The sequence below is a fragment of the Stegastes partitus genome, unplaced genomic scaffold, assembly GCF_000690725.1.
Source record: "Stegastes partitus isolate 25-593 unplaced genomic scaffold, Stegastes_partitus-1.0.2 Scaffold1436, whole genome shotgun sequence".
NCBI lineage: Eukaryota > Metazoa > Chordata > Actinopteri > Pomacentridae > Stegastes > Stegastes partitus.
In genome coordinates, this window is record NW_007579167.1 from 161897 (window position 1) to 182205 (window position 20309).

Consider the following 20309-nt stretch of genomic DNA (forward strand, 5'->3'; position numbering starts at 1 on the left):
TTTTTCTATTTTCCCAGATGAGCTGACCAGATCTACTCTTCTATGTATATTTTATAACACTACTGAGCTCTCAGTCAGGTTCTTGTATGGTGACAAGAACCTGGCTTACCTGACTTACATCAGTGACGTAGACTTCAGTGATAGGTGGTCCTCTGAAAGGGCTAAAACGTTCTCCAATACTGCGGACCACTGTACTGAAAACCCTCAACAGAGCTGCAAGCTTCGGCAGTGACACTGAAGGAGGGGGTATATCTTCATCCAGCACCTCGCCCGACACACCATGGCTCAGATCCTTAAATGGAGCACAGAATAAGTCAAGTCTTGGACAAAACAGATATCATTTAAATATAACAGATTGTATCATTCTAAGAAGAGAATGCTGTTTCAACAAGATTTCATAAAGACATTTGAGGGCTTCCAGTCTTATTGACAAATAAAGAATTGTCTGTAATTACACTATATTTTGTTACACCCGTAAAATTGCTACAAAATACACGAGTATAACTGGTTTTAGAGCATGGTAGAGAAGCTCACTGTGGTCACCTCTGCATATGCTTCCATATCCTCCAAGAACTGTCCCAGTAGGGTGGTGGAGAAGGTCAGGTCTGCTACCCAGAACTGCTCCAGACTCTGTAACCAGCCTAAATACACACAGGGGAGCAATGTGACAAACACAAAAACATCGGAATGTCATTTTGATATAGCTTTTCTACAGCGGCTGTGTACTAAAAGCAGCATGTTGGCAGAACAGCAGCAGTAGTGTGTGCTCAAGCATTTTACTCATGTGTAGGCCACATGTGTTTTGGAAGCACCCACACACATCACTAGTTACAGTGGATAAATAGAGCACTCAGACCCCGTCATCGTGTGCACACATTGTGTGGGCAGATTGATTAAAAATCTTTACAATTTCCATTCAGTCCAACAATCTACACTTACAAATGCCCTAAGCAAAAAAATACTATGGTTTTCGAATGTTTTGAAAATTTATTAAGAATCTAAAAAAATACATTCAAACTGTGGTTAGGTGCAACTAGTTCATTGTAATTATCCTGAAGATATGTCTGGCGATTTTTCCACCTTTGGCAAACTGAACTGATTAGACATAGTCTCGAAAAGTACACAAATGAGTATATAAGGTCTATGCTGAGGACATCATACTACTGAAGCGGCTTATCATTCACGTGAAGTGACAACACTGATAATGCAGACCTTTGGGGCACTCTATCACAAGAGAGTTGAAAGCCAAGTGGCGGTCTGCTGAATTTTGAGGGCTGCTTTTTGATAGATCTAAGGACATCACAAAAACCAAGCAGTAGATTGTTTACATTGTGTCTGGGTCCAGCAATGGAGAGCTTACTTCAGACTTTTTGGGTCTGATTGAACTGGGTGCTGACTGAATTGTGGAGGCTATAACAGATGAACTTGTGAAGCTTTTCCAGGACGTAGTCTTGGATGACTGGATGACAAGTTGGTGGCTGTGTATGTACAATGAAACTGTACCAAAACTACTGCAACTGGCTGCACTGGAAGACTCCCAGGTGCACATTCTGTACACTGCCCATGCACTAGAGAACTGTGCAAAATCAGCTGATCACAGCATTCCTTACTGTTAGACATTTAATTGCTTTGTGGTCAAGCTGCTGCAGTTATGTTTACAAAGAGGTAAACCAAAAAAATGTAAAGGACATGGCACCTCTTTGTGAAACTGGGGAGGGTTCGTAATATTAGATGGTCTGCATGGAGGCACTAAAGACTTAAAAATATGTTTCTCAGCAGCAGACACAGGGAGACAATGCAGCTGAACATAGAAAAGTTCTCGGGGGGGAAAAAAACAGTTCCACAGTGCATGCAAACTGAGAATAAAGTGACAGTTCACCTTTCAGCACAACAATGAGATAAAAAAATATAGCCTAGCCAATGATGAGGTGGTTCTGGACAATTTTCTGTATTTGAGGGGCCCTGCCAAAGCTCAGATTTAAATCCCATGTAACATCTGTAGTGAGAGTGCAAAACTCCAGGTGTGCAAAGCTTGTAGTGACTTAAGTAAGAAGATTCAAAGCTGTAACTGCTGCTGAACGGTTTTGACAAAGTAGTGAAAACTGTTCAATGGTATTTTACGGCAGATTTTTAATCAATTTGCAAAATGTCCTGCAAACATGTTTTCAGTTTTCATTATGGCTTAAGTGTAGACTGATGGTGAAAAAATGCAATGTCATTCATTTGAAATTAATCTAATGGTTAACAAAGCAAAAAGTCAAGGTTGCCCCAATACTACTACTTGAGTGGTAAAAAGGACCTTTGGTCACAGCGATAAAGAGCAACCTGCAGCCTGTGTAGACAATTGTACTGATTGATACAGAAGTATGTCTGAGTATTGCAAAGGGAAACTTCCACCTTTGAAGGCATCTCATTTAATAATTTAATTAATTCAACTAATTAATTAAGTGACAAGGCAGCAGACTAAAAACAAACTACCCACTTTATTATCAGCAAAACAAGCCAAGAAGTTTGCAATCTGAGAGCATCAATGTGAAATCCAACTGACCTGAGACTTGCTGAGTGAGTGACTGTTTCTGTGTGTGGTCAATGTGCCAGCCCACCAGGATGTCCACTGTGTCCTGTGGAAAAACCACAATAATGACAATGTGCCGGCATTAACCAAGATGTAACCTCATTTGACCTGTGTGCCTCAAACATGAAACAATACCAATGACGACTGAAACACTCACCCTGAAGTTTGTGCTGAAGACATGTGGGTAGCAGCGAGCCACCTGAAGAATGCACCTCACGCTTTGGCATAGCAGCTCAGGTGTGTCCACATTCTCCAGTATGGACTGCAGGTTGGTCATCACCAGCTGAAATACAAGGAACACACAATCCAGCGCTTATATGGAACCAGCTAGTAGTTACACTTCTTTACTAGCATGCATTCTTTTTATGTCAATAACAGGTAGGAGTTACTAAAAGGATCACTAGGCTTGGAGAATGAAAAATTGCAGTGTTCTACTAGGTTAGAAGTGGCTCCTAAATGCAACTGGCTATCAAGAACCCACATCAGTGAGTACTTCTGTGTCAACTCCGACATAAAATTAGACTTTAATGTCAAAGCTCTGCTCCATCTTTGTTGTAGTTGTGAATCTGGACAAAGACTGTTTGTATTTAGCTAGTTAGCATATTTAAATGGACAGCATTGGCCAGATTAACTGCCCTAACTCTGACTACCCCATTTCTCCTAATCTCCTCTCCCTTTCCCTTGTCGCTGGTCCTGTGCACAAGCAGGTTGACTGAATTTGACTAAGAATGTGTTGGATTTGTGTTGCTGACTCTACCTTTTCGTGAGGCCTCTGTGTGTGGTTACCTGCATGATATGAGAGAAGGCCTTTCTCTCTCCAGCAGCCTCCAAAGCATGCTGCGCTGCCACCAGGTACAACAGTTTCACCTCATCTCGGCTGCATGAATTGAACTTGAGAAAAAGCCACTTGAAAATGTGTTCAGCTTCGTAGCTGAGCACTGTGCAGAGGAGACCCAGGCAGGCTGCTGCATCCTTACGCAATTCCCACAGCAGCTTACTGCTACAAAGATCAACAACAGAGAGGAGACCACATATAAGAGAACAAATGGCAGATGGAAATAGCAAATAGTAGTCAGCGTTACAATAGCTGCTTGTATATTAATATTGTGTTCTGTTAAAGTTGAATTTTAGCTTCAGCTCTGGGCTTAACCAGGTACAGAACACCTAGTCCTCCCAGCAGATTATAACCTGACTACAAAGTAGGATAACTGCAACAGCTATGTGCCTTTGGTTTCCGCCGCTGTCAGTGTGCGCATCCACAAAGGAGTATAATCTAGGCCTCACGTAGAAGTTGCTCACTAGTTTTTAAGAAATCTCTGTCACGTTTTCTGAGGAATCCCAGCCCATTTTTCTTTGGCAAGTCTCTCCAGGTCCTCCGATTTGATGGTCTTCTGGCATGGACCCTGGTCTTCAGTTCATCCCACAGACTTTCAGTGGAATTCAAGTCAGGGCTTTGTGCAGGCCAGTCAATAACGTTCACTTTGGCCTTCAGGAGGTAATTCTTCACCAGAGGTGATATGTTTTGGGTCGTTGTCATGTTGGAAGACAAAGCGACAACCCAGACCCAGTGTTGCAGCTGACTGCTTGAGTTTTTCTTTCAAAATCTCCATATATCCTTTTTCATGATTCTTTCAACCTTGACAAGATTCCCAGTTCCAGACGCACTAAAGCACCCTACAGCATATTACTGCCACCACCGTGTTTAACTGTGGGGATGGTGTTCTTTGGGTTATACGCCTCTCCCTTCTTTGTCCAAACATAAGCAACGTCTCTATGGCCAAAGAGCTCTAATTTGGTCTTTGTGCATGCCTATCCGTTAATATGATGGTTCAGTTCAGACATGTGCCATGATGGATAAGTATCCAGAGTGCTCATTCAGACATGCAGCCGGCCTGTTTAATTGTTGTCAAAATAACGGACTCATGTCTTCGTAAGGTCTTCACCCTACTATGGTAAGCGCTGTGAGATGACATATGTTCTGAACTGCGTTATATAAATAAAATTGAATAAAATTGAATGTCTGAAAATGGTATGGCAGTTACACTCCCAAGCCAGACAAAAGTGCACAGTGACAAAGAATCAGGCATTTTGCACCATGGCTCCAACTAAAGTAATTCCCAAAGCCAGAGATGTTGTGAATGATGGATCCCTATCAGCATGATTCAAAAATGAGCAGTATGAGTTGCTACATTTTCATGTTACCTTTTGTGCTTTGATGCAACCTAAACTCAGTTGACTTTCTGTCAGCTCTTGACATATTTGCTTCTCTACCTCTTTCTGTGCTCACATGTGCTGTATTTCAATGCTGCCTAAGTCCCAATGAAGCTGTTTTCAATTACATATCTTATTTGTTGTCAGAGAATAAAACCCTTGCGAAATAGTGACCAAAACACAGCCCAGTAAGACTATATGTTGACCAGAAGTCATTAACAAGCTACTGCTCTGCACTAATACCCTGTTTTTATAACTGCAACATCATCAACTGTTTGACAAAACCACTGTACACATAAGTTAAAGACAACTGCTGTACATGTGAAATTATCACTCAGAGTGAACCTTGGAAGTAAAAGGATGTCATTCTAATTTTTTTCTGTTACAGTAAAAAGCACCAATATGGCACTAAACTCAAAAACCTATTAGCTAATGTGGATGCATCCCTGACAAAAGCCAAAAAAACAAGCAGAAGGCTGAAAAATGAAGCCAATATGCCGATGTTTAAACACCCAACTTTACAGCAGAAATAAACTGGTGTATAGTCTGGTTAAAAAAAAAAAAAAAAAAAAAAAAGATTTTGCACCCTATAGCTCATTCAACCAGGTCAAGCAGTAAGAAACAAGAAAGTTGGAAGTTCAACTGCTCAAAAGTGGATTCGTGAGAAAGAAGCAGTGGGAACTACAAACAGAATGAAACGTCATCAAAAAAAAATTAAAAGACCAGACATTTTGTTTTCAAGTTGTTATTTGTACTTTTGAGATGACTTGTTTTTGCTTTTGTCAGTTTTATTCTTTTTCAAATTCTTATTGTTGTTTGATACTTCAGAACTTTTGTTTTATTATATTGGCACAAATCTAGTTCCATACAAGCCTCTGCAACTTCATTACTTCATTACATTATAGACAACTTAAAATACCACACACTGCTCACAAGTCATGAACAGAACAGTATTTCTTTTAAACAACATATTCATGAACAGATGTTTCAGGCAGACAATTCTTTAAAACGAAAAATCAAACATTTAAATATCAATACACAAAATTATCTTTTGTTTGTTTTGACTGTTGAGTCAAGCGTTGCCATTTGGAATACAGCATTTTCTATTTGTGTCATTGGGCTTTCTGTTGCAGGATTGGAGACGAAAGAGGACATGTGGCATGACTTAACATTTGCATGATAATATGCACTCATTTGCTTATCCAGTGATCACCAGAAAAGTGATCTAAGGACACTTGACTCAAAGACAGAAAGGAATACAGGTATTTACATTTCTTAGGAGTTATTTAAATAAGTGTGGAGATAATTTTGTCATTTCCACCTGGCCTGCTGACCTAACGGGACTCCCAGAATTGTTTTCTATCAGTCCCAAAAATGCTTCTTTAAGTATGCCCAGTATAACAAGGTCCAGTCCAGTGTCCAGTGTCCGATAAACCTGAATGTCTGTGTGAATGAGTGAATGACAGAGACATTGTAAAGCACTTTGGAGAATCTAACTATGGTTAAAAGACACCATGTAAGTGCAGACTATTTATCACACAGCCTCCTCTTACCTCTCATTCAATATGTCATTCAAGGTGCTAAGGATGGTGTCCAACTGTTTGACCAGGGTCTGTTTGAGAAAAAGATACAAATTATTAGAATAACAATTTTTTGTTCTCATCATTACATAAACTATTTAAACACATTTCATTTGACATCAAATATACACCATATCCCAATGAGGAAAACAGAATCTTTAAAGGTAGAGTCAGCTATTCTAATTCTCACTGTCTGCCAGCTGTCAATTATGTGTGCTGAAAAAAAATCTTAGATTTGTACACAGTACTGGCTCTGTAAATGGAGAAACAAACAAAGTAGTCCATACTGATTCATACTACACTATTCCAGCAAGCTCTGCACTCATTCTTGCTGGTACAGAGGACGGAAAAAAAGGATCTAAGAGGGGCGCTACGGAAGTGGGTGTGAGAAGTACAATAACTGTGACACAAGCTAACTGCGTTTGTCCATAATCAGAGATTGAAAGACTTCACCTTTAAAGGAAAACTGTGATATATTTGAGCCTAGCTCAATTTCCACTGTATTTGTGCTCTATGGTAAAGGTGTAACAGTACACAGGGTTCCATAGTTTTGGTACAGCAGTACAGTACAGCAGAGACAACTAGACAATTTCTGACGAGATTTGTAGTGTGTTAATGGGACACATAATAAATGGTCACATGAGGGGATTACTGATGCTGAACTGAGAAAGGAGGACTCTAATCGCCCACCAAATCACTGGGTGAAAGAACAAAATGGCCCATGTTTAAATGCAGAAATTCTGCATGTATAGAGGAATCTGTGATACGCAAAACAAGCTTGACACCATTTTTTATTTAAAAAAAAAAAAATTCATTCTGTCAAAATAAAGAGTGCATGACAGACAGAGATCACCGGGCCACAGAATACTATGAAAGGTAAATTGTAATTTCATTTAAAAAAAACTAATAAAAAAATCAAAACACTACAAATTACAAAATCCTTAAACACTGTACAACGAACTGTTAAAGCCAGTGTTGTAATTTCCAAGTGCATAAAAATGCAAGGGTGTTGTGTATTTCGTCATCTCCCCGGGTCCATGTGGGCGCCTTTGCATACAGCTCAAAATTAGTACCAACAGGGCCACTAAACTACAAGGGCAGCAGTGTGCATGCTCCTAAGAAGAATGTTATCGATGTTTTCCAAACATGCAATCTACAGAGCACATATGGAATACAGTCCTCAAAGCGAACTAACTCAATGGTGTCTGCAGCTGTCTATGTGTGCATCCACAAGGGAGTATAATTAGACAAAAAAAATAGCTTGTTTTAAAGTATCTTTGGCACTGGTTATTTTAAAGCTAGGGAATGAGCTGCACACTGAAAACTGAGACTGAAGAATCTTGTAAAACTAGAAAATGCATTTTCAAGCGAAACAAAATGTTTGTTATTGCTGAAAGCTAAAAAATGTCTCATAAAGCCCAAGATCATATATGATGATGTGTGCCAAAATCAAAAGACTACCACATAGTGGCCATATAAATAGGACTCAATAGGACTTAAAAAAAAAAGTTCTGAAATGAAACTGAAAAAGGCCTTTTGTTTAGTTCCACCAATTGCCACAGAGGCATTGCTCATAGCACTGAAATGCAATCCACACAAAGATCATATGATTCAAACAAAGTTTTTATAGCAACAATTTATCCATCAATTACCACACGGTGATGCTGCACCCAACATCAAAAATTGAGAACCTTTTGAATTTAAGAGCTGAAAAGTAACAAAGGATTCGGACTGAATAGCTCAAACAATCAGGAATGGCAGTACACAACCTTTAGGAAAGCTAAAAATGCACATCGCGAAAAATCCGAAAATGTGAAACATATCATGATTCCTGTAGCAGCCTCTCCACAGCTATGGGGAAAAAGCTGTGTTTTAGTCTGTTGGTACGGCTCTTATGAATCTGAGTCTGCCAGAGGGGAGCGTGGTAAATAAAGAGTGTCCTGGGTGGGCAAGGCCATTCCGGATCTTTGTGGCCAGTCAGAGGAGACAACTCAAGTAGATGGTGTGGGAGTGTATATAGTGCCCTCTCGTGGCAAACCTGGATGAAACTTATCCAATTAAATCTTATCCTTAAACTGTACCCTCAAGCCAAATTTGAATTCAGTTGGATGAAACATTCAGTAGTTACAGCAGTTTGAGCTGACCCACAGTTTCACCAAGTAATTAGAGTGACACTCCCCATAGTTAGACATCGAAATGATTGTTTAAAAGAGAACTGCATGAAACTCAACAAACTCAGAAAAAAAACACAGAAAAGAGTGCACAAATGTAACACACAGATTCCCAGCTGAGGGAATACATTATATCTGCAAACCTGTTGAGCTGTGTGTTACTAATACTGCTGAACAAAGCCGTGCAGTTACAGTAGTGCAAACTGTATGCGTTGCGAGTCAATGGGAACCTGTATCAGTTATGCTTGGTCCTGATTTGCTGCCAAGTCCATTTAACACAACTGCTATTGCAGCTAACAGAACACAGATTAGGGAATAGTAACATTATTTCACTTTGATTTGGCCAAAAAAACCAAAGAGATTTCCTATTATTATGGGACAGTGTCAGGCCGTAATGTGCAGCTGTCACATAAGAATTAAGCTGTTGCATTCAGAGTGCAGAGCAGTAAAATAAATATATTAAGTGAAACAATTACCAATTTTCTCCAGCATTTCTCTCTTGAATTATTTGCAGTAAGAGCACTTCATACTTAATATTTTTTTTAATATTCTTTATAGCTCTCCATGGCTGAAGTAGGTGGCACATGATCAGTCCATTCTGTGCAGAAGACGAGTCACATGACATTTTATGTAAGTCTGAAGAAGAAAGTCTTTGCTAACAAAGTTGACAGTCATCATCGTGATACCCACTATCTCTGATTGGAATTTTATGTTTTGTTGAGCTAACTCACACAAAGAAAACCTGGACATGTCAAACTGTCTTTCTTTTTGGTCAGCTTTACCAACACACCCTGTCTTTGATATTTGCTTTGTTTGACAAGTAAATGTCTATTTTCTTAGTGATTATTTCTGCCCCGTGAAAATCAGGGACTAGTCTTAAAAAGCACAACAATAGAGTCAACACAAATAAAAACATCTTCAGTCATTTGAACACACGTTTGGTTCATAAAAAAAAAACAACAGTGAAAAAAAAAGTGGAAAAACTCTGGTTACCACATAATTACTGCATACAGTTAATCATTTTTGGTAAAGAATACATAACCTAAAGCTCAACATTTACCAAATTGTGGCAATTCCACTGCCTAATTAAGAACACTTGTAAACGTTACTCAGGATAAAGCCACGTTTGCAGTGACTGTAGATGCTATTTTACTTTAGGTTAATTTCAACACAATTGATACAGAACACTAAAACTAAATCAACAAATATTTCAGATATCACGAGCATGTGTGTGGCATTTAAATGCAACACTGTCGAAGAATACTAAGAATATAAAGCCAAACAGAGCCAATACCAGAAACTACATAGGAATTTACTATTATAGTCAGACAAGTTTGTTAAAAAGTTTGAGCCAGTCTGTTGGTCACTGCGTGCATGACTGCAGAGACCGTGAAATATCCCAAATTTTGCGCCGAGATGAAGATGAGAGGCACAGTTTTAACATGACTATGTCTTATTTTCTGATTATGTCTTATTTTCATATTACAGAAGGTTTGCAATGACAAAACTGGAAGATGATCTTTACAGAATCTGACTAACCACTTTGCTTTCGCCATGGCTGATGAATTCCTTTAGTTGTTTGAGAGTGGCCAGCCTCCGGTCGCGGTCATCTTCCCTGGAAACTCGGCGCAGGAGGTTGGTCAGTCGAGACTCCTCTGAGTGAGCCATTCCTCTGTCTGCAACAACACAATGAAACTATCTCTCAGTACCACCACAGGCTGTCACTGTAGATTCAAAATGCATTTCACGAATGTTTAGTGTAAAATATATGACATTTTAGAAAATGCTGTTTATTTAGTTATGAGCTAAAAATCAACCAAGTAATTTGCATAACAATTTTTAGTCAGACAATGAATTATAAATTGGATTTTTATCATTTTGCACTGCGTGTTTGCCATCTGTGTTGGTCATCTGGATATGGGTGGGATTGTGTACATATTATACAGTCATGACTCAAAAATCTGACACTAAATGTAAAACCTTCTTTTATGTCGGATAGCAAGGCTGTTGGATTGTCAAGACGGAGGTCGAGATACAAGGAGGGCTTGATGCTTGAAGGGTAATTTGTTTTTAATATTCATTGTTTATAGTTGTTATATTACTAGTAGGGCTGGTCCGAATAGCTGGGCTCAATTAATGATGAATATCAGAATATTCGGTGTGGTGGTGGTGGTGGTGGTGGTGGGGGTGCGCGCGCGCTGTGACGAGGTGAAAGTGGTCGGAACGCACAGGCAATATTGCTGATGCCAGTTTAGTTAGTGGTCACACTTCTGTTTCTACCATAGGTGACAGCGGCGGCGCCACTTCCCTGCCACCACCACCATCCACGTTTACTTCTGCAAACACTGAGCACGTTCGCTACGTGTGACATTGTTGTGTCCTCTTCTGGTCATGCGGGACACTTTTGGGTCATATGAAGTTCACACAGGACATCACATACAAGTCGTATTTAATCGGAAATGTGAACAAACTTGAAAAAAATCGGATTTCACAAAAAAAATCCAAATTGAGCATTAAGTCCTGCAGTCGGAATGTAGCCAATCTGGCGGATTGTTCAGTCAGATAATACGCCGTTATCCTTATTTGTGACATAAAATGTCATGTCGGAGTCGGAATCCAAGGCTGTCGGTATGTTAAGGCTATTCTTAATGGGTTCCGTTCATTTTTCCTAAAAACCTTTCAGATAGCAAGGTTTTCAGATTGTCAAGGGTCAGATTATCGAGTCACAACTTAAACATAATAATTGTTTAGGCTTACAACAATCTGACTTGTTTCCTCTGCCAAGGAGGTCATGTTTTGATTATCATTTGCTGATTTGTTTGCTTTTTAGTCCGTCAGCAGAATTATGTAAAACTACCAGGTCAATTTTCATGAAACCTTGTGGTGAGGTAGCACCAGTTACAAGGAAAAATCCATACATTTTAGTGCAGAAGGTTTAGGTCACGAAATCACATGCAATAGAGGAATGGACTACTAACCTTGGCAGAGGCCTGTGTTCTCCAAGTGCACATCTAACTGTGTAATAATGATCAGTTTGAATATCAGTATCAGTGTAACTACCTATCTATCAAAAAGCAAAGAAGTTAATGACTTCCTGGTCACATGAATTGGACAAAATAAAACTTTTTAAATTTCCTCTTTCATGGCTTGCACATAAGATATAAAGTAAGAATAAAAAGCTGTTGTTTTTTTTCAGTGTTTAATTCATAAAGAGTTTTTTCATTCTTCACTTTTGGATTTTTAATTGAATTTGAAAAGAACTAATGATACACATACCATGTTGGCTGCATTGCATAGGTTTTGTATTATTTGCCTACAACATGAATCCCTCTGTTCTCATTTCTAGCATTCTTGAGGACGACACCTCAGAGCTCCTCATACCAGAGGATGAGGAAGTTGTTTTCATCCCTTCTGCTAAGGCTGCCAAGCCCAGTGCTGTGATAGCCCTCAGGGCTAGCATGGACCATACGCAAACGCAGTGGATCCTGGCTAAACAATCCTTGGCCTGCCGAGTTACAGAGACCACCAGATCTCGCTATGAAGGGAAGAAAACGCCTCAGGCTACGGGGATGACAACAGAGCTACTCCCGGTTTTCTGGCTTGTGAGTGGTATAATTTAAATACTGTGGGGCTTCCTCAGAGTGCTAGAGCATCCTACAGTACGTCTCTTTATGACTGTAAATGGGGGAGTTGTGTTGGAAGGACACATTTCCTTTCTGTCCTGTTGGTGTGATGTAGTCATTCCTGCAGGACATGATTGACAAAGAAAAAGCTTTCTCCACAACTAATGTCTACCAGGCTGCTATTGCAGCATGCCAATGTTGGGTTTGGGCAAAACAGCTAGCCAACATCCTTTGGTCTGCTGTTTCGTGAGAGGGAATCGTAGGCTTCTTAGTGTGTGCTGTTTCCAGGTCACTGTATTCCCCATGGGACCTGGCAGTGGTCTTGAATGGGCTCTCTAGGGCCCCATTTGAACCACAGGGGGAGGTCAGCTAAAAACACCTGTGTCTGAAGACAGCGTTTCTGCTGGCTTTAGTGTCTGCCAAGCACGTCAATGACATTCATGCACTGTCAGTGCATCCTTTGTGCACGCAGTTTGCTTCAGAGCATGTCACTGAAGCCCCACCCTGCCGTAGTGCCCAGAGTAACTAGCTCATGCTCAACCATTTTTTATTTATTTATTTTTTTTATGGCATTCTCTTCAGCGCCCTTTTTTCTTCAGATCAAGCATGTGTTCTTTCCAGTCTGTGTCTTGCTGATGTACTAGGACAAGACAAAAGGTTTCGTAAAAGTGCTAAACTTTTTGTATCCTAGGCGATTCCTCATAGGGGCAAGCCTATGATAAAGAAACAGCTCTCTAACTTGTAGGGGCAATTGCCCTTGCCTATACATGACTTATAGGGGACTCGTGCTATACGGTTGCACCCTGGGTCCTGTATAAAGGGGTTCTCAAAGCTGGACGTCTCTGCTCAAAGCGTGGCCCCCACTGTGTTGAGCGTTGGGCCCCACTTGGTGCAGGGGGCCACCATTAGGACGGCTTGTGGCTGTTTGAAATCTGCGTGTCTGGACATATAGGGGTCCCCATATACCATAGTGAAACATCGAAACAGATAAGAAGGATAGGTTACTTGCGTAATCCTCGTTCTCAGAAAAGCATGCGTGAGATGTCTCAGCAGACAGCTCTTTTTGCTGGGGCGAAGCGAGAAGAGATGTTTATTTTGAATTTGATGTTGTGTCATAGCGCAGGCTTCTTAAGAGTAGGTGGCTCTACCTGATGAAGTGTCACCAGCCAATCAGGATTGGCATAATAAGATGCTGGATCCAAACTTTGGTACTGGATCCAACATTTATCACAGAGCTTACCCTGCGATTTCCTCATGTCCTTTGAAGCTAAAGCACGGGTTCCATGCTGAAAAGGTATCAAATCCGTTGTCACGTCATTAGGCCTCAACTCTTTCCCCAGCGACTTCCAACCAAACGAAGTATCACAGACACCTTGACCAGCTTCATATCCACCTAGAGACACAAGCATTGATGGATAAAACCTTTGTTTTATATTTATTACAAAGCGCAGGAGAGACATATACACACACAGATATATATATAAATAGACACAGACATACATACACAGTGTTTCCTCTACATTCATTTGGGGTGGTGGGGGGTTAATACAACGTTCATTACTCGTGAGAGTGCGCCTTGTAAATACCCAGGTTCCTGGTCAGAGAGTCAGAGGAGGGTTGTCTTGGAAAATAAGGCAGCTACTTACTGGAGAAAAGGGAGACTTATTAGCTTAAGATAACTCAGAAAAGATTTTACAAGACATTCGCAAAATATTAATGGCCAGCTAACGCTACATAACATACCGGTAGCCTCAGTTAATTGGGCCCGGTGCCAACTCAGTGTCGCTAACGTGAGTAAACTAACTGATAGAACTAAGCTATGATGTAACAGCTGACCTCATTTTCAGATGAGCTTGTTCAAATATTTCTCTAAGAAGAGAAAGACACCTGATGAAGATGACGCTAGTCCGGTACCACTAGCCTTTTACTGACTTAGAAATGATGATGGTTAGGTACTCATCAGAGCATCAGCAGCTACCTCTAAAAGAATTTCCGTACAACAGAGCCTTAGAGCTCTTTTATTAAAAAAAAACAAAAAAACTTTGCCACTGATTCTACAGCCCCATCAAGAAATTATTATTTATTGTTTCTATTTTTCTTTATTTAATTTTCTTGTTTTATTTATTTAATTTTATTTTTTACATTCACCCGTTAAAATGACACTTTTAACTGGCCATTCAATAAATAGGTTGTAAAAGTAAAATCTGCAGTCAAGCGTCATTTGTTTAGACCGCCATAGCTCCCCGGAGAGCCTGCCCCGTTGCTAAAAAAAAAATCCTAGAGGAAACACTGCATACGGATACACACATACATATAGTGGTACACTAATTAATAAGACCACCTGTCATAAAAAATGAAAAAATATTAATATTTTAGAACTCGTTCAAAAAATTGTTTAAAACTAAAAATGTTCTTTTTATTTATTTGGCAAATAAACTGAAAGAAGAGCCAATACCCGACTATTCAGCTTAGAAATTCTGTGATTTCTGGAATCGTGGAAAGCCTCACCTTCTTCCTGATGTGCATTTGCAGCAGTGTAGACATCACTGGGCACCACTGGCTGTTCAGGGCAGCTGGAGGGCAACACGTCATACGGTCCTGAACCAAGCTCTCCCGACTTCCCTTCGTCCTGGCTGGATGATATACTGTCAACTCTGAATATATGGATAACATATACATGACAGAGAAAGACAAAATATAAAAACAGATTTACTGCATGGTCTAACACTGATTTGGATATCATCAGTTTCAGTATTTTACTTAACAACTGAATAAGATGGGAGTCACTGGGGTGGGAAAAATTTGACAATTCCAGAATTCACTGCTCTATTGAGTTTCTTTATAGTTAGGTCAGAACACATTCTCGATTCAAAAACAATTCAACAGTTACTTTACTGATTGACTATATCATATTATGCCACAGTGTGAATTAAACTAAAAATAAACATATGCTGTAAGTTGTCATGAACATTGTCCTGCACATCTGACAGAAATCACACACACACACACACACACACAAACGTACAAACGTTAAGAGCAGGACTGACAAATGTTGAAATAAATATATCACTCAGTCACAACACTTTTGCAGCAAAACTTGTTATACTTCACAGTGTGTGTTAAATTAAAGAAAAGATACCGATGCGTTTTTGTCAGATTATTACACAATGTGAATGAACTTATATGTAAATATACTGTACGTTGTCATGAACATTTTCCTGCTCATCTGACAGAAATCTTAGAAATCTTACAGCAGTAGGCTGTACCCAAACAATGGATAGCTTATGCAGCTGTGTAACAAATTATATTTAATTAACACTTTAAAACAATGGGTCACAGGCAAGGATGTCTCGTTTTGTTAAACGAGACACCTCCACTTGCATCTCTAGTGGGAGGGACTAAGATGTAGGGCTGGCAATAAAACTGAAAAGTCTTTCTAAATTATTAATCATTTTTAATTACCAACTTTGAATACAGATCAGGAGAAAAAGGGTTTCATTTGAGACTTTAATTTAATTTAACCCATTTGTGAAGGTATACATTTTTATAATTTTAATATTAACAGCTAAAACGAAATTGACACATAAATAAAAAATAAATAAGGGAAAAGGAATTATCTTGATAAACATTAAATAAATAAAGCAAGTATAACCCAGAGATACACAGATGAGGATGACAGAGCAAAGCCGCCAGCTTCCAACTTGTTCATGCAACTGAACTTTGTCTTTTTCTTATGTCCTTTCACTTTCACTGGCCATATCTATTTACTGTATGTGAATGAATCCACAGGGCGTTCTATAAAACCATTTTCTTATTATAAGGAAAGAAACTGAGTTAAGAATTTGGTGTGGAATACAAATTATCGTAGGTGCCTTGATTTAGGGGTCACAGTTTATCATGTTTTCAGTACAGCCCAGAAAGAAAGAAAAAAAGTTAAATATGCACAAAATAACAAGTTTTCTTTTTTGTTTTTTAACAGGGATTCAATGGCCATATTTCTTACTGTAATAATTAAGGCACACAAATGCTGGCATACTACTAATAAGTAATAAACAAATAAGAATGGTTGTACTTCTCCATTATTAAGTATAAAATACATGAAGTCCATTAAGACAAGTGCAGCATGTTCATGATTCGCTTCAACAACCCCTGAAAACAGGACTGCATGTTTAACATTAGAACAGCACAAGGCATTTCTGCCTTTCTCTTGTGTCAACACTGAAGGATGGAGAGGCTTAAATGTCATTTAAATGACTATTTTAAAAAAAAGTAACTGAGAAGGAGAGAAGAGAGAGATGAACCAGTAGAAAGAGGAAAAGAGAAATAAAAAACATGTTTGATGAAACTGAAAATTCTTTTTTTTCTCTTAGTGATACAATGCAGTGTAGTTTTTATGTTCATCTGGGATACATATAGAGACCGCAGACTACAATCAATGTTAACAATGAGAAGCAAGGTAACAGATGAATCTTTCTGTACAAATCCCATGTCTAGTTTGACTTTGCATGCCCTTTAGTGTCAGTTAAATGTTAATAGTACTGAAAGTGGCCAGTAAAAAACAGAAACTGTTGACAAGAGTGCCAACCTGATGCCTGATTTTACAAGTGTCTTTTTAAAATCAAATTATAACTAACTGCCAGTCTTGTCATTGTATTTAATTAATCACCTTTATGGTTTAAGTCTTTGTTTAACACTATTTACAAATTGTCTGTACTGAGCTGTTACTCAGGGCTGCTTGTACTCTCCTGGAAGCTCAGAAGCAAAATGATGCTATGGGGTCTATGACCCTGTGTTCCCAACTTAGTTTGGGATCATTAGTGACACTTGAATACTCGGAAACTCATGTGTCTCACTCATGTCAAATCAAATATGGAAGGTGCTCGTGTGGAGACAGGGCCTCACGATTGGGTAGATGCACAGGCCACCGCAAGGATCTTAACCACTCAATTTGGATTGTACTTTAGTGGCCTCTGGTACCGAAAACAAGTTTCGATTCATCCAGTTTCCAAACTGACTGCCACACAATGAACCCGCATCCTTTAGGCAGTAGCTTTACGACAAAGAAATACTATACGCTGTTAGAAATGCAATGGAATCTAATGCACCACTCATTGTTGACTTTCGCAGTTACTTAAGATCAGCTTTAGAAATTACAAGACCAACGCCGTTAAACATTTCGTTAGACGTTGCAGAAATCTGTCCTTAAGTTGCTTGTGAAGTTGAGAACATTGTCGTGGGGTGGCGTCTTCCTCTTGTTAGCTAGCTATCGTTAGCCAGCGCGAACAGAACTGTAGGACTGCTAACCAGCGAAACTAACACCGTAGCCCACAAATGACTGCCACCACTTATCAATTTGTATCACCTCGTGAATAAATCTCCCACTTAAGTCATCGCTGGGGAACATGGACCAGCATTGCTTTTACTGATGTGTCTGAGATCCCTTGCTGTCAATTAGTCATTAGCATTACCTGAGTTAGCTGCATGCAGGCAACATTAGCAATGCTCTGTGAATAACGTTAGCGCCGGGTTCAGCCATCCACGAGACGAGCTCATGAAGAGCCGACCCTGTATAAAAAGCTTTAGTGTATGTTTCGTGGCAAATTATGTCAAGATTACGGTACGGAAGACAATTCAGTTAAACCATGTAATGCTGCGGTGAAGAAACACAGAGGCAATTACCTCCCATGTGACCGCAACTTAACACAGAAACACAACGTAGGCCCCAAAATTCGCCGTTTTATTTGAACCATCCAACACCAAAGCGCTCACAGACACCAACCTGGGCTGCCAGTCGTTCCAGTTTGGCCGCAGTTTGTGGGCGCCGCTGAGCCGAGACCCTGAGGCTTTACGGCTCATTACCTTTTAGAGCGCTGCATGATCTGCTGGCAGCGGGAACCTTATCTCTCCTCAGGGTTACTTTTCACTATGTTATTTTATCAAGTCTCACAAAACGGTTAGCAACTCGTTGTTACAGCTAGCTTCCGATAGTCGTTCTTCTTCTTGATATTTCTTAGCGGTTGACAAACCACGAAATGGTGCACTTCCGCCACCTGGTGGGCATGGATCGGAATTCCAGTGTTAAAGAACACATCTCAATCAAATTTGCTCTCCGAGGTTAATAAAATGGGAACAGATAACGTTCATTTTCTGAACATATTTGCAAATTATGTGCTACATAAAACTCGTTGCCACTGCGTGTTCTTGTCAACTCATCCTGAATTGTGTTTTACTATTTTGAGTGTACTGTTTAGCTTTGGGATGCTATAATTGCATCCTCCCACCTCTTTCCTCCTGTCCTTCCCATTTCTTTGATGAGGCCTGCTTTACAACCATCTGGCCATCTCTTCCTCCCATTGATTTTGCACCCTTTCCTCCATCTCTGCTTAATTTTAGCTACTCATGAATTCTGTCCCACTAAAGCTAACTGTAATATCAAATCAATAAGGTAGACAAAAAGTTTCCATAAAATGGTCCCTCAACAGCTGTCAATATCAAATAAAAACAATAGATTAAATGTTAACAGTAATTAATCACTGTATCACTGTGTCTCTATATTTATTGTTTACTCTACATTTATTGTTGTATTGTTGCACCAACCCACCAGAACAAATTCCTCGTATTGTGTAAACTATACCTGGCAATAAATCTGTTTCTGATTATGATTCTGATGAAAGTAATACTTTACAGCTTTAAATATGTTGTGTGATATGAAATTCCATAAAGATGTGGGTTTTTCCAAGTACTTTTTTAAACCATTTTATCTTAAACGTGTCATTTAAATGGGCAAAATTGATCAATTCCAATCCTCCTTCTGTTCTTCTACCCTGACACTGTGCAAATCTCGGTGCTATTAATTACGTCACTGCTGTCGCTCAATTAAGACGTATCGGATCAACACCGGCTATTGTAATGAGCCGACCGGCATTTCTGTGATAAATTCATATTGTACTAAGCGTATTTTCCAAAAGTAATAAATGAAAATATATTTTTAAAAACCCTTTGTGTTGAAATACATCACTCTGCTTCCATTAAATATAATACGAATTATTATTTTTAATTTTCACATTTTTGGACCATAACTAACGATTCATCATTTCAACGAGCTAAACAGGAGACATTCCTTTGAAAAGACGACTTATAACTAGTCACAATTTTTTCCACTATAAAATAGCTATTAGAAATCTGTGGAAATGCCACCAATCCTCAATTTTTCAGTTTTTCTTATGGCGATCATACAAATTCTTCTAACAATAATAATAGGAAACCAAATCAATCGTCAGAGAAGACTGAGACGAATTGCTTTTGCTGAACTGACAAGACAACATCAACTTATAAGTGAACACATGAACATGATTGTAGCCTTTTCATGTTATTTACAATAGATACATACATTGATTATCTCTGAATTGTCAGTGTGACATTTAACTATGGTTCAGACCATAGACTGTTTATATCTTATGGTTCAGACTACAGCCCCTCCTGAGAAAAGTTAGGCCTGATACCACTTTGCTTTCACAACTTGTTCAGTAAACTATTATACCAGATTGTATGGTCACATCGAATGGTGTCATGAACTGATGTAAAAAATGAAAACTCTAGATTTGAATATTTCTATTTTCAGCATGCAAAATCATCTCAGTATTGTGAACTAAACAGTCATGTTCCACTCATTGCCTTATTCCTGGATGGCCAGAGTGACCTGCGGCCTGACTTCCGCCTCTCCAGACCCACAATAAGCTACCTAGCCCACATCCTCCTATCTCCATGTGATCACGGCTGTGGTCAGGAGTTAGAGGCTCTGGTATTTCTTTTTTGGCTTGCAAGTGCATGTTGTGTCCAGAGCATTTGCAATGTGTCTTTTCCTTCCAGCCATGATGTAGATCATTGGGAACATCTAAGTCTGATGTGATCTAAGATCTACAGAGAACATGAACATTCAGCTGAGGTTGTCTGAGGTGAAGAGTCTTCTCTCCTTCTTCATTCCTGTGAGGAAGAGCAGCACTGATGTCCTCCTCATCTATTCTAGTAACAACAATAATGTTGAGCTGAGTTTCAGCTCCCTCTTTTCATAAAACACACTTTTCTTATGACTGTTAAGTATGTACACTTCACTGTAAGCTGGGCAACACATTTATTTCATCCATCTATT

General features: G+C 39.4%; 1 protein-coding gene across 1 annotated transcript in view; it reads right to left on the reverse strand.

Moving 5' to 3' along the window:
* smg1 (SMG1 nonsense mediated mRNA decay associated PI3K related kinase) overlaps positions 1-18159 on the reverse strand; it is a 74634-nt gene extending 56475 nt beyond the window's left edge. The window contains exons 1-10 of the mRNA XM_008299600.1: positions 17940-18159; positions 14669-14814; positions 13401-13553; positions 10077-10213; positions 6340-6398; positions 3362-3575; positions 2733-2858; positions 2549-2621; positions 544-641; positions 110-292 (exon numbers count right to left, since the gene is read on the reverse strand). Coding sequence (XP_008297822.1) covers positions 110-292; positions 544-641; positions 2549-2621; positions 2733-2858; positions 3362-3575; positions 6340-6398; positions 10077-10213; positions 13401-13553; positions 14669-14814; positions 17940-18016 — 1266 coding nt within the window. The 5' untranslated portion in view covers positions 18017-18159. The remainder of the gene's footprint in view (positions 1-109; positions 293-543; positions 642-2548; positions 2622-2732; positions 2859-3361; positions 3576-6339; positions 6399-10076; positions 10214-13400; positions 13554-14668; positions 14815-17939) is intronic.
* Positions 18160-20309: the final 2150 nt, after the last annotated feature.